General features: G+C 38.6%; 1 protein-coding gene and 1 pseudogene across 2 annotated transcripts in view; both read left to right on the top strand.

The window, feature by feature from the left end:
* Positions 1-12294, top strand: part of ZDHHC20 (zinc finger DHHC-type containing 20) — a 75141-nt gene that overhangs the window by 56658 nt on the left and 6189 nt on the right. For both annotated transcript variants that reach the window (XM_012809495.2, XM_023517249.1), the window contains 3 exons: positions 5862-5994; positions 8343-8469; positions 11750-11839. In XM_012809495.2, coding sequence (XP_012664949.1) covers positions 5862-5994; positions 8343-8469; positions 11750-11839 — 350 coding nt within the window. The remainder of the gene's footprint in view (positions 1-5861; positions 5995-8342; positions 8470-11749; positions 11840-12294) is intronic.
* Positions 6295-6411, top strand: LOC111727459 (annotated as a pseudogene).

The raw sequence follows: 12294 nt of genomic DNA, 5'->3' as shown, positions 1-12294 counted from the left end.
GTGTATGTGGCTGGCGCCGGAACCACTGTGCTACAGGCACACTGAGTCAATTTTTTCTCCCTTTTATCTTTAAAATTTAGAGTAGTACTTAGAGGATTGATGTGAAGATTAAATTAAGTGGTATAAGTAGTTGATACATGGAAAGCATTCAGTCAGTGTTTTGGAGGCCAGGCACAGTGGCTCAGGCCTATAATCCTAGCCCTCTGGGAGGCCAACACAGGTGCATTGCTTGAGCTCAGCAGTTCAAGACTAGCCTGAGCAAGAGCAAGACCTCCATCTCTACTAAAAATTAGCCAGAGTGGTGGTGGACCCTGTAGTCCCAGCTACTCAGGAGGCTGAGGCAAGAAGATCACTTGAGCCCAAGAGTTTCAGGTTGCTAGCAGCTATGATGCGGCTGCTGCACTCTACCAGAGTGACAATGAGACTCTCTCTCAAAAATAAATAAAAATAAGGGCTGGGTACAGTAGCTCACGCCTGTAATCTTAGCACTATGGGAGGCCAAGGCAAGTGGATTGCCTGAGCTCAAGAGTTTCATATCAGCCTGAGCAAGAGTGAGACCCCATCTCTAAAAATAGATGAGCATTGTGGTAGGCGCCTATTGTCCCAGTTACTTGGAAGACTGAGGCAAGAGGATTGATGGATTCCAAGAGTTTGAGGTTGCTGTAAGCTGTGATGCCATGGCACTCTACCAAGGGCGAAAAAAATGAGACCCTGTCAAAAAATAAAAAAAAACAGGTTTTATTTTAATTTTGTTTTTTCCAATTAATAGTACCTCAGATTATTCCTTTTCCTAATATCATAGACTTTTTCTTAAATTTTGTTTTTTTGGCGTTTTTCTATTTGTTTTGTTTTGGACAGAATCTCACTCTGTTGCTTGGGCTACAGTGCAATGCTTTCAGCATAACTAACTGCAGCCTCAACTTCCTAGGCTCAGGTGATCCTCCTGCCTCAGCCGTCAGAGTAGCTGAGATTATAGGCGTGCACCACCACACCCAGCTATTTTTTCTGTTTTCCCTAGAGAATAGGGTCTCGCTTTTGATTAGGCTGATCTTGAACACCTCACCTCAAGCAGTCCTTCCACCTTGGCCAGCCAGAGTACTAGGATTATAGGCAGGAACCACCATGCCTCACCTACAAACATGGTTTAGACCAGGGGTCCTCAAACTTTTTAAACAGGGGGCCAGTTCACTGACCCTGAGACTGTTGGAGGGCCAGACTGCAGGCCCTGGGATGAGTTGGCTGCTAAGCGGCTGCAAAAACAGCTGGTGGGCCAGATAAATGTCCTAGGCAGGCTGCATGTGGCCTGCGGGCTGTAGTTTGAGGACGCCTGGTTTAGACCCTCCATTTCCTAATTTCCCATCATTATTCTCTCCCTTTCTTAAGTACAATGCCTGACAATTTATGGGCAAAATAGAATAACTTGCTTATTTTACTTTACATATGCTTACAAGCCATTGGCATGTCTTTTTTGTGAACTCGCTGTTCTTAGCCCATTTTTTTCCTTGTAGACTTTTATATTTTCATATGAAAGTATTTATTATTTTACAGATATAATCTTTATTCTTGGCCTTGGAATAGATGAGAATTTCTTAAATTAAACGTGGAGTCACTAACTATAAAAGAAAAGATTAATAAATTAGACTTGATTAAAATAAAAATCTTTTTTTTATTTTAATAAAAGGCATCTTGTTGGGCATGGTGGCTCCTGCCTATAATCCTAGCCTTCTGGGAGGCCAAGGCAGGTGAATTTCTTGAGCTCAGGAGATTGAGACCAGACTGAACAAAAGCAAGACCCAGTCTCTAAAAATAGGCAGGTGTGGCGGATGCTTATAGTCCCAGCTACTTTGGGACTAAGACAAGAGGATCTCTGAGCCCAAGAGTTTGATGTTGCTGTGAGCTATGACGTCACAGTACTCTATGAAGGGCAACAAAGTGACACTCTGTGTCAAAAAGGGCAGGGGGACATCTGTTAGAGAAGGTAACTATAGAGCATACATCTCACAGAGGACTCATACCCACAGTATATGAAGCACTTCTAATGGTATTAATGCTTTTTCTGTCATAAGCAGGCTGTCATTGTTTTTTCCCTGTTCTCTGTCTTCTAACCCTGTTTTATTCATTTTGTTTATGTCAAATCAAAGTTTTAAAATACTTAAAGCAGTTCTTTTTATTTATGATTTCTGTCTCTTACATATTCAGTATAAATTTATGTAAATACTCTTCCTTGTTTTCTTGTGCCACTTTTATTGTATTTATATTTTATTGCATTTCAATCTCTGATTTTGAAAGGGAAATTATTATGGTTAAAAAATACTTTTTTGTTCACTTTTTATCTTCCTCAAATCACTATAAAGATGTTTTAAAATGCGGTTTTATTATTGTTCAGGTATAGTTAGGCTAGCAGGTCAGGAGACAAAGACCACTAAAAAGGTGGTTTGTTAACTCACAGTCCTCAGAGGAGGGGTTAGGTTTGTGGCAGGGGCGGACAGAAGGATGAGGGCCAGAGCTTTTATTGTGGCTTCTGTGGGAAAGGCAGGGTAAGCAGATTAAGGATTGGCTGGTCTGAATAATTTCAAGAGACTCTAGAAGAGCCTATAGAGGAGGTGGTTCTGAGTTTGGGTGCTGGATTAGTTAGTTTGCATATGAAAAGCATGCTCCTAACCAGGGGCTGTGGCTCCTGCCTACAATCCTAGTATTTTGGGAGGCCAAGGCCAGGTGGATTGCTTGAGCTCAGGAATTGGAGACCAGCCTGAGCAAGAGTGAGATATCTATCTCTACTAAAAATAGAAAAACCTAGCCTGCTATTGTGTCAGGTGCTTAAGTACCTATAGTTCCAGCTATTCAGGAGGCTGAGGCAAGAGGATCACTTGAGCCCAGGAGTTTGAGGTTGCTGTGAGCTGTAATGCTGTAGCACTCTAGCCTGGACAAGAGAGTGAGACTGTCACCCCCCCCAAAAAAAGTATGCTCCTAAGTGAGAGATTTGCTCTCTCCTAGAATTGGCTAACCCTTAAAGGAGCAGTCTCTTCCCAGTTAGCAATGCCCCAGATGCCATAGTAATAGGAATACAGAAAATAAGTTAATACAGAAGTAGTTGCTGTTATTCCAATTTTCAGTGCTGGAAACAGATCTGTTATGCAGCTACCCTGAGGTCATGTACTTAATAGCATAAGAAGCCAGAATTTAAATTTCAGTTTGTCTTTTCCAGCATTCAGGTACTTTCCAAAGTAATTTACTACTCATAATCATAAGTGTGAGGAATATTAATTAAAACCTGGAGTCATTAGCACAATTGTATTTTCAGAAAATATCCAATATAATTTTGAAGGTTTTTCATTAAAACATTGTTAGGTTATTAACGTTTGGATATTTAAACCTCAAGGATGCTAGCAGTTGCAATACAATTGCCCACATCAGACAAGAGCACTGCTACCAATTTATAATCTCAGCCTCATGAATTTTGGCCTCTGATGCCTTCCTTAGCCAGGCCCTTTGTTCTTAGTGACCCTATTTAAACAGAGGATTCAGTGCCAGATAAATGAAATCTAATCTACATAAATTTTACATTTGTCTATCAGAAAACTCAGCAGTATTTTCATGCAATGATTTATTAATTAAAGAGTGAGTAGTGTTTTTAGATTCATCATAAAACTAAGAAAAGACTAGTAAACTTAAATCTACCCTTTTCTTCCTTCAAGAAATACTTATTTAGCACGTCTTCTGTAGCAGTCAGTGTTACAAGGACTTGGAGTATACAGTGAACAAATGGGCAAAGCATCTTTTCTTTTGTGGAGCTTTTAAGAGGGAGACAGGTAATAAATGCTGAGCAGGCTAAGAGATTTAGGTTTGCAAGTGGGGCAAGTGGCATTATTAAAGAGAGTGGTCAGGATAGACCTGAGTTTTTGTGTGTGTGTTTATTTTGTTTGTTTGTTTGTTTGTTTTTGAGACAGTCTCACTCTGTCGTCCTGGGTAGAGTGCTGAGGTGCCGTAACTCATAGCAACTTGAAATTCTTAGGGTCAAGCAATCCTCCTGCCTCAGCGTCTTGAGTAGCTAGGACTACAGGAGCCCACCACAACACCCAGCTAATTTTTCTTATTTTTAGTAGAGATGGAGTCTTACTCTTGCTCAGGCTGGTTTTGAACTCCTGAGCTCAAGGGATGCTCCCAGAGTGGTAGGAGTATAGGCATGAGCCACCCCACCTGGCCCACACCTCATTTAGAAGGTAGGATTTGAGCAGAAACTTGAAGGGAATTATTAGCTATCTGAAAGAAGAGTATTTGAGACCAGGGAACATGGTAGGTGGCCCTGCTGTGGGAGTAAGAGTGGAGCAGCTACCGGGCAGGGGTAGAATGAGTGAAAAGGGGCTACAGGGAAACCCAAGAGGGAACGAATGACAGAGGGCCTTAGAGAGTATTGGAAGGACTGTGGCTTTCACTGGAGTCAAGTGAGAGCAGAGAAACTAGGAGTAGGTAGGAGGTGGCATGTATGGACACAGCCCCACTAGGTTGGGGCTGTTGCAGCATCCCTGCTGGGAAAAAGCAGTAACAGTGAAGGTAGTAAGAAGTTGGTAGATCTAATTCATGGAAACTACTCATCATAAGTTTTTTTATTAAAAAAATATTGGCTAAAGACATTTTATTCCTTCCTAGACAAAAATCTGTTTTAAAAAGTGAGAGGAAAAGCATGTATTTAAAGAGTACCTGAAATATGCTTGAAGAGCTAAATGTTCTTATCTATTTTCTCTTTTGCATTTCTTAAGAAAATGTTGTAGATGACCATCTTAGTCTTCCTTCAAAACAACGTATAAGACTAGGGGTTAGGATAATTTTGTTTAAAAATTGGTTTCTTAATATATTGTCTCTATTTGCACAAGCTTTGCCGCAGGAAATCTACAGAGAGTTGTCCAAAGGTAAAATACATAATTGCCATGACATTCTCATGATCTATTTTGTGATATTTATAGTGAATATATATAATAAAAATCTACTTCACAAGATGGGAAAATACAGGAATTGCTTGGTGTGTTTAAACGATACCATTATTACTCTGAAAAAAAAGAGATGAACATAAACGTCAGAATAATCTAACTCTAATGACCTTCTTTTAGTCTGTAAACGCTTTTTAAATCAAGTAGGACAACCTTGTATTCTGGTAGAGTAGGTGATTTACCTATATGGTTTGATTTTACGAGCTAACACTTACAGGCTTTCTCTTCTTCCTACTAACAGATACTATGCTATAACCAGCGAGTACCAAGAAAACCTTTTTTTTTTTTTAATATAATTCCTTATAGGTGATGAGTTTGCTTCTATTAAAATGCATACAGTGATATGAAGGGATAACAGAGAATCTGTTTTCATTCATTAGTACCTTATGGTAAATTTGTCAAAATTGTTGATTATCTACAAAGGCTCTGTAGAAATGAAACAAGGATGAGAAAAGTAGAAATCGAAGTAGCTTGAGGGCATGGCACCTTTCAGTGGTGTTCGGAAAACAACAATAGAGAAGTTAAAAAATAAAATTAATAAATCACCGTTTGGGAAAGTTTGAATATATGCAAAGTACAAAAGAAAATTATTAGGTAGAATTGTTCATGTTTTTCACTTTATTACTAAAAGTATTGCTAAAATTTTTAAATGTTTAAAAGCAGTTTTTAACATGAGTCTTCCTTACCTCTTGTATAAGCAAGCTGGTTTGATAATACCAATTGTTTGCTTTTGTAGTTGTTGCTTTCAGATACATCATCCAGTTTATTTTACTCTTCTTCATATCTGACAAACTTTTGGTATATTCAGCAATCTTCAGGCAGAAGTAAATTAAAAGTTAACTATTCTCAAAATAAGCTTCTTGTTTCCTTCCTTAGAATGAACTGGCAGATACACGTGCAAAATTCCACGTACTGTTTCTTTTCTTTGTGTCTGCAATGTTCTTCATCAGCGTCCTCTCGCTCTTCAGCTACCACTGCTGGTTAGTTGGAAAAAATAGAACAACAATAGGTAAGTAGATTAAAATGTATTACAGTTATTTGGGAAAGAAAATGAACACAAATGAATGTGAAAACTAAAGAAGGACAAGAGTAATATCGTAGAGTAGTACAAAAAAGTCTGTTTTAAAATTGACTGGATAGAAACAGTGGGTATATAATAAACATGTAGGTTATTCATTTTGAAGAAGCGAGATTGACCTTTATGTTTTTAATAATGCATTACATATAAAAGTAGGAATTGGCTATATTTTATAAATTTTAATAAATCTGTTTTCTGCATTTATACAGTCTTCTCAGAAACCCATCTGTGGTATTATATGAAAGGAGAGAAGGTTAACACTCCACTTGATAAGAGGCCCTTGGGCCTGACAATACTCACTTGCCTAAGGCATTACCACCTACTTGGTAGCATTTAACCATCATTTGTGATATAAGATAGCTGAGGAGGGCATGTGGCTGGGGGGATGAAGAGTGTTGATTAGGGAGAAGAAATAAGTTCTGGCCAGGCAGAACTGGTCACTGCTCATGACTGTAATCTCAGCACTTTGGCAGGCCAAGGCAGGAAGATTGCTTGCGGTCAGTAGTTTGAGAACAGCCTGAGCAACCCAGTGAGACCCTGTCTCCCCAAAATGCAAAAATTAGCTGGACATGATAGTGCATACTCACAGTCCCATTACTTAGGAGGCTGAGATGGGAGGATCCCTTGAGCCCACGAATTTGAGGTTGCAATGAGCTATGATGATGCCACCACACTTTTTCCAGGGCAACACGGGGAGACCTTGTCTCAAGAAAAAAAAGAAAGAAATTCTAATATTCAGTAGCATGGTAGGGTGGCTATAGTTAGCAACAATGTATTATACATGGTATAGTTGCTAGAAGAGAGGACTTGAAATGTTCTTACCACAAAGAAATGATAAATACTCAAAATGATGGATACCCCAACTTGGTCATTACACATTTTATGCGTGTAACAAATACTTACATGTGCCCCATAAATATGTAAAATATTTTGTATCAATAAAATAAAATTAAAAAAAACAAAATGCCATAGGAAGAGCCAACATTAACAAAAAGCAAAGAAAGTAGATTTAAGGAGGGTCATTCTCAGAGAGCAAAAAAAGTTTTTTAATCCTTCTCATCACATCTTATCTTTTATTACAACATAAAACATAATATATTTCATGTACTTTGCCCCTTCCCCCCCGCCACAGTTAGGCATTTGACTGGTATATGTCCCATGATTGAGGCTAAGAAATAGTGCATTTCACATGCTTCATTATTTCCATCTTTGTGTCAGTTGTCACTGAAACTTAGGTATTGTATCATTAGTATCAGCATTCATTTCCCTTTACTCTTTTGGCTCACTTTAAAAATGAAAGTATTAGAGGGGAAATTCAGTAAGGTATTCAAGTAATTATACAAATATTTACTAAACACAGATGGCATTGCTCACATTGAGCTGTTGGCATGTGAGAAGCATTGCTGTGTTATACTTGAGATATTTATATATCTGCTGATGTAGCAAGGTATAAAACGGGTTTGTTATGTACTAAACTGTTTTGTAAGAAAGTTAACCTGTCACCCCAGGACATACATATGTCCTTGTGCAGACAAAATCAAGTTTCTTCGTATCTATGCTCTCAGTGCAGTTTTTAGCATTTATCACACTGTTATTTTGCTAGACTATAAACTATTAAGAATTTCATCTAATTTACCTTTGAATCCAAAATACCTGATACTGTGCCCTAAAAACATAGTGGAAAGATAATAAATAATGAAGTTACAAGAGTTATAATATCTTTTTCAACCCCCAAAAGATAGACCACACTATAGTAGATTTACAGAAATATTAGATAATTATTTTGACATAGGTTAATGAAATGATAAATCTGTTTTCTTTCTCTAGTAGGTTTCAGAAGTTTATCTATTAATTGCTACAAATATGTTCTCTTTTTTTTTTTTTTTAATTTTTTTTTGAGAAAGAGTCTCACTTTGTTGCTCCCAATAGAGTGTGGTGGCGTCTTAGCTCATAGCAATTTCAAACTCCTGGGCTTATGCAATCCTCTTGCCTCAGCCTCCCGAGTAGCTGGAACTACAGGCGCCCGCTGCAACACCCAGCTTTTTTTTGTTGCAGTTGTCATTGTTGTTTAGCTGACTGAGACTGGGTTCGAACCCGTCAACTTTTCATGTATGTGGCTGGCGCCATAATCATTGTGCTATGAGCCCCAACCCTATATTCTTTATTTTAAATTATATCTATAGTTTTTACATTAAAGATATAAACAAGAAAATTGGTACTTTTCATTGTAATTTTCAAGTAGATCAATTTATATATGTGTGTATATGTATGTTTAACAGAATCGTTCCGTGCACCCACGTTTGCATATGGATCTGATGGAAATGGTTTCTCTCTTGGATGCAGTAAAAATTGGAGACAAGTCTTTGGTGATGAAAAGAAATATTGGCTACTTCCAGTATTTTCAAGGTAATTTATAAAATGCAGATCTCAGGGATTATCGAATCTATGGTAATCTCTGATTCTCTGGTTAAAAGTTTTAAGATTTAAAGAATACACAAAATATATTGACATTCTTGTGGGCTTTGGGAATGAAAATGCAGAATATTTTGATCATTTATACCATATTTTTTCCTTTTTTTTTTTATTAGATAGAGAAAAGCTTAATAATAATGTTCCTTGGTGTTTATCCTACCGGGAGTTCATTAAGCTTCTTGAATCTCTGAATTCATAGTTTTCATCAGATTCAAATAATTTTTATCAGTTACATCTTCATTTGTTTTTATGTCTATTCCCCCTCCTTTTTCCATCTCCTCCTCTCACCAGCTTTTTTGGTACTCTTGGATATACCTATGTTAAATTGCCTGATGGTGACCCACATTTCACTGTTATTCTGTCCTCCTTCCTCCTCCCCTGCCCTTCTTTTCTTTGTTATATTTTGGTTAATTTGTACTGCTATGTCTGCAGGTTCACTGAGTTCTTCTTCTACAGTGTCTAATCTCCTGGTAAGCCCATGCAGTGAATTTATTTCAGATACTGTATTTTTCAGCTCCTTTTTTATTTCTTACAATTATATCTCTTTTTGTTATATCCATTTCTTCTCTTTTTTTTTGTTTTTGTTTTTGTTTTTGAGACATAGTCTCATTTTGTCGCCCTTGGAAGAGTACTGTGGTGTCATAGTTCACAGCAACCTCAAACTCTTGGGCTCAAGGGATCTTCTTGCTTCACCCTCCTGAGTAGCTGCGACTACAGGCACCTACCACAATGCCCAGCTGTTTTTAGAGACAAGGTCTGGCTGTGGCTCACGCTGGTCTCAAACCCTTGAGCTCAGGCAATCCACCTACCTCAGCTTCCCTGAGTGCTAGAGTTATAGCTGGGAGCCACTGAGCCCTGCCTGAAATTGCTAATTTTCTGATTGTTTTCTGTTGACTTATTTTTCTTAGCTATGTGGATCACATTTTCTTTTTCTTTTCATGTGTAGTTCATTATTAATTGAATAGTGAACATTTTAAATGTTTTTGCTAAGTATCTAGATTTTATTGTCTCCCTTTAAAAAATGTTTAATTTTGTTTTGGCAGGCAGTTAAGTTATATTTCAGCTTAGGTTTTTTTGTTTGTTTGTTTTTTGAGACAGAGTCTCACTATGTCATCCTCGGTAGAGTGCTCTGGCATCACAGCTCACAGCAACCTCCAACTCTTGGGCTAAGTGATTCTCTTGCCTCAGCCTCCCAAGTAGCTGGGGCTACAGGCGCCTGCCACAACACCTGGCTATTTTTTTGTTGTTGTTGTCATCATTTTAGCTGGCCTGGGCCAGGTTTGAACCCCAGCTTCTGTGTATGTGACTGGCGCCCTGCCCACTGAGCTACAGGCACCACCTCAGCTTAGGTTTTTTGAGGCTGTGTTTTAAGCTTTATTAGGTTGGGTATGGAGTAGCATTTTCTCTAGAGCTAGTTTCCTTTACAGTAAAGGTGGAGTCTCTACCAAATCCATATGTATTCAGTGAGAGCTCTCCACTTTGGCTGGTCAGATTCTTCAGTGTCTCCCAGTGCTGTGAGACCTCTGTGAATTGTTTCCTTTATGCTTCCCAGTTGTTCTTTACCCGGATTCACATGTGCAGCTTGGTTGTTTTTGTTTTTTTTTTTGAGACAGAGTCTCACTTTGTCCCTCTTGGTAGAGTGCTGTGACATCATAACTCACAGCAACCTCAAACTTCTTTTTTTGGGGACAGAGTCTCACTTCTCACTATGTGGCCCTGTGTAGAATGCCATCATGTCATAGCTCACAGCAACCTCAAACTCTTAGGCTTAAGTGATTCTCTTGCCTCAGCCTCCCAAGTAGCTGGGACTACAGATGCCCACCACAACACCCAGCTATTTTTTGGTTGTATTCATTGTTATTGTTTAGCAGGCCCAGGCTGGATTTGAACCTACCAACTCTGGTATATATGGTTGGCACCCTAGCTGCTGAGCCATAGGTGCCGAGCCAGCAACCTTAAACTCTTGGGCTGAAGCAATTCAGTTGCCTCAGCCTCCCAAGTAGTTGGGAGTACAGGCACCTGCCACAACACCCAGCTATTTTTAGAGACAAAGTCTCCCTCTGGCTCTGGCTAGTCTCAAAGCTGTCACCCACATCAACCTCCCAGAGTGCTAGAATTATAGGCCGGAGCCACCGCGCCCATCCTGCCGCAGCTTAGTATTTAATATAGGCATTGTTCATAGCTCAGTGGGTAGGGCGCCGGCCGTATACACCAAGGCTGGTGGGTTCAAACCCACTCCGGGCCAACAATGACAACTGCAAACAAAAAAAGAAAAAAATAGCCGGGTGCTGTGACGGGCGCTTATAGTCCCAGGCACTTGGGAGGCTGAGGCAAGAAAATTGCTTTAAGCTCAAGAGTTTGAGGCTCTACCCAGGGTGACTCTGTCTCAAGAAAAAAAAAAAAAGACTTAAGTATAGTACTGCTATAGTTCTGTAGCCATTTATCTGCATATCTTGCTCTCTCTCAACTCTGTTTGGTAGATTCAAGCCACCTCAGCTTCTCAAAACTTGCAGCTCTGTTGCTTCAGTTCAGTGAAACTACCTTGCTCTGTTCAGTTTTCTCTCCTGGTGATAAGGTCCTGGCAGGAAGCTTGTGCTTCTTTGAGAACAGTTATTTTATACTATTCAGTTTCTGACTATTTACATGTCAAGTGTACCAGTTATTCCATCATGGCTTGAAAGTCCATGTTCCATGCAGTTTTTTATGTGTTTAGAATGTGAAAGTAAGGCATAACTATACTTTTTTAAAACTATAACCTTTTTGAAGGCAAAGATTTTCTTCTCTTTTGTTCACAGCTATATCCCTAGTTCTTAACAATAGTACTCAGAACCTCAGACATTGAGTACTCATTTGATGAATGTTGTTGAATGAGTAAATATGTGGAATTTACATCTTGAATTTCAGTTTGAGCCTGAATTATGTCATAAATGATTGTGATAAGCAGGTCAGTTACCCATATATTTGAATACTTATGTTTCAGGTGCTATGCTAAGCATAATAATCGTAATAGGCCTGGAAGACATTATTTCTAAGTGTATTTAAATTATTTTTTAAAAAGGCTTATGTCTTCAACATTAAAAATCTTAGAGATTATTCCCTGAAATGACAAGTTAAAAGTAACTTCTTTAAACCATACCTCTGAAAAGCTAGTGTTACATTTGACCTATTTAACTGAATATGATTCAAATTATTACTGATATTTTTCATTATGCAGCTTGGGTGATGGTTGCAGTTTTCCAACTCGCCTTGTTGGATTGGACCCAGAACAAGTTTCTGTTGCAAACCAAAATGAGTATCCCAGAAGGTATGCTGCTTCTTATCATTAAGCTTTTTTGTGTTGATTATAAAGCAAATTGAATATGTGTGTTATGTATATATATCTTATGGATAAGTGCAGTAGTAATTTAGTAAGAGAGTATAGATAAGGAAAGGGAAATTAAATTTTTTTAACTGAGGGTGACAAACTAGAACTCTTGAAAGTAGAGAATGCTTGCTTGTTAATAGTTAAACCAGGATAATCACATAAAATTGGAAATATTTAAGTAAGAAACATCCAAGATACACTGTCAAGATTTTCCAGCCTGAGCAAGAGTGAGACAAAAATAGCTGGGCTTTGTGACAGGCACCTACAGTCCAGCTACTCAGGAGGCTGAAGCAAGAGGATCACTTGAGCTCAAGTATTTTAGGTTGCTGTGAGCTGTAACACCATAGCACTCAACTCCAGGGCAACTGAGTGATACTGTCGGGGAAAAAAAAAAA

This window comes from Otolemur garnettii, unplaced genomic scaffold (genome assembly GCF_000181295.1).
Source record: "Otolemur garnettii isolate 467f Iridium unplaced genomic scaffold, OtoGar3 scaffold00106, whole genome shotgun sequence".
Taxonomy (NCBI): domain Eukaryota; kingdom Metazoa; phylum Chordata; class Mammalia; order Primates; family Galagidae; genus Otolemur; species Otolemur garnettii.
The sequence above is the reverse complement of the archived record's forward strand: the minus strand, read 5'-3'. Positions and strand labels throughout refer to the sequence as shown.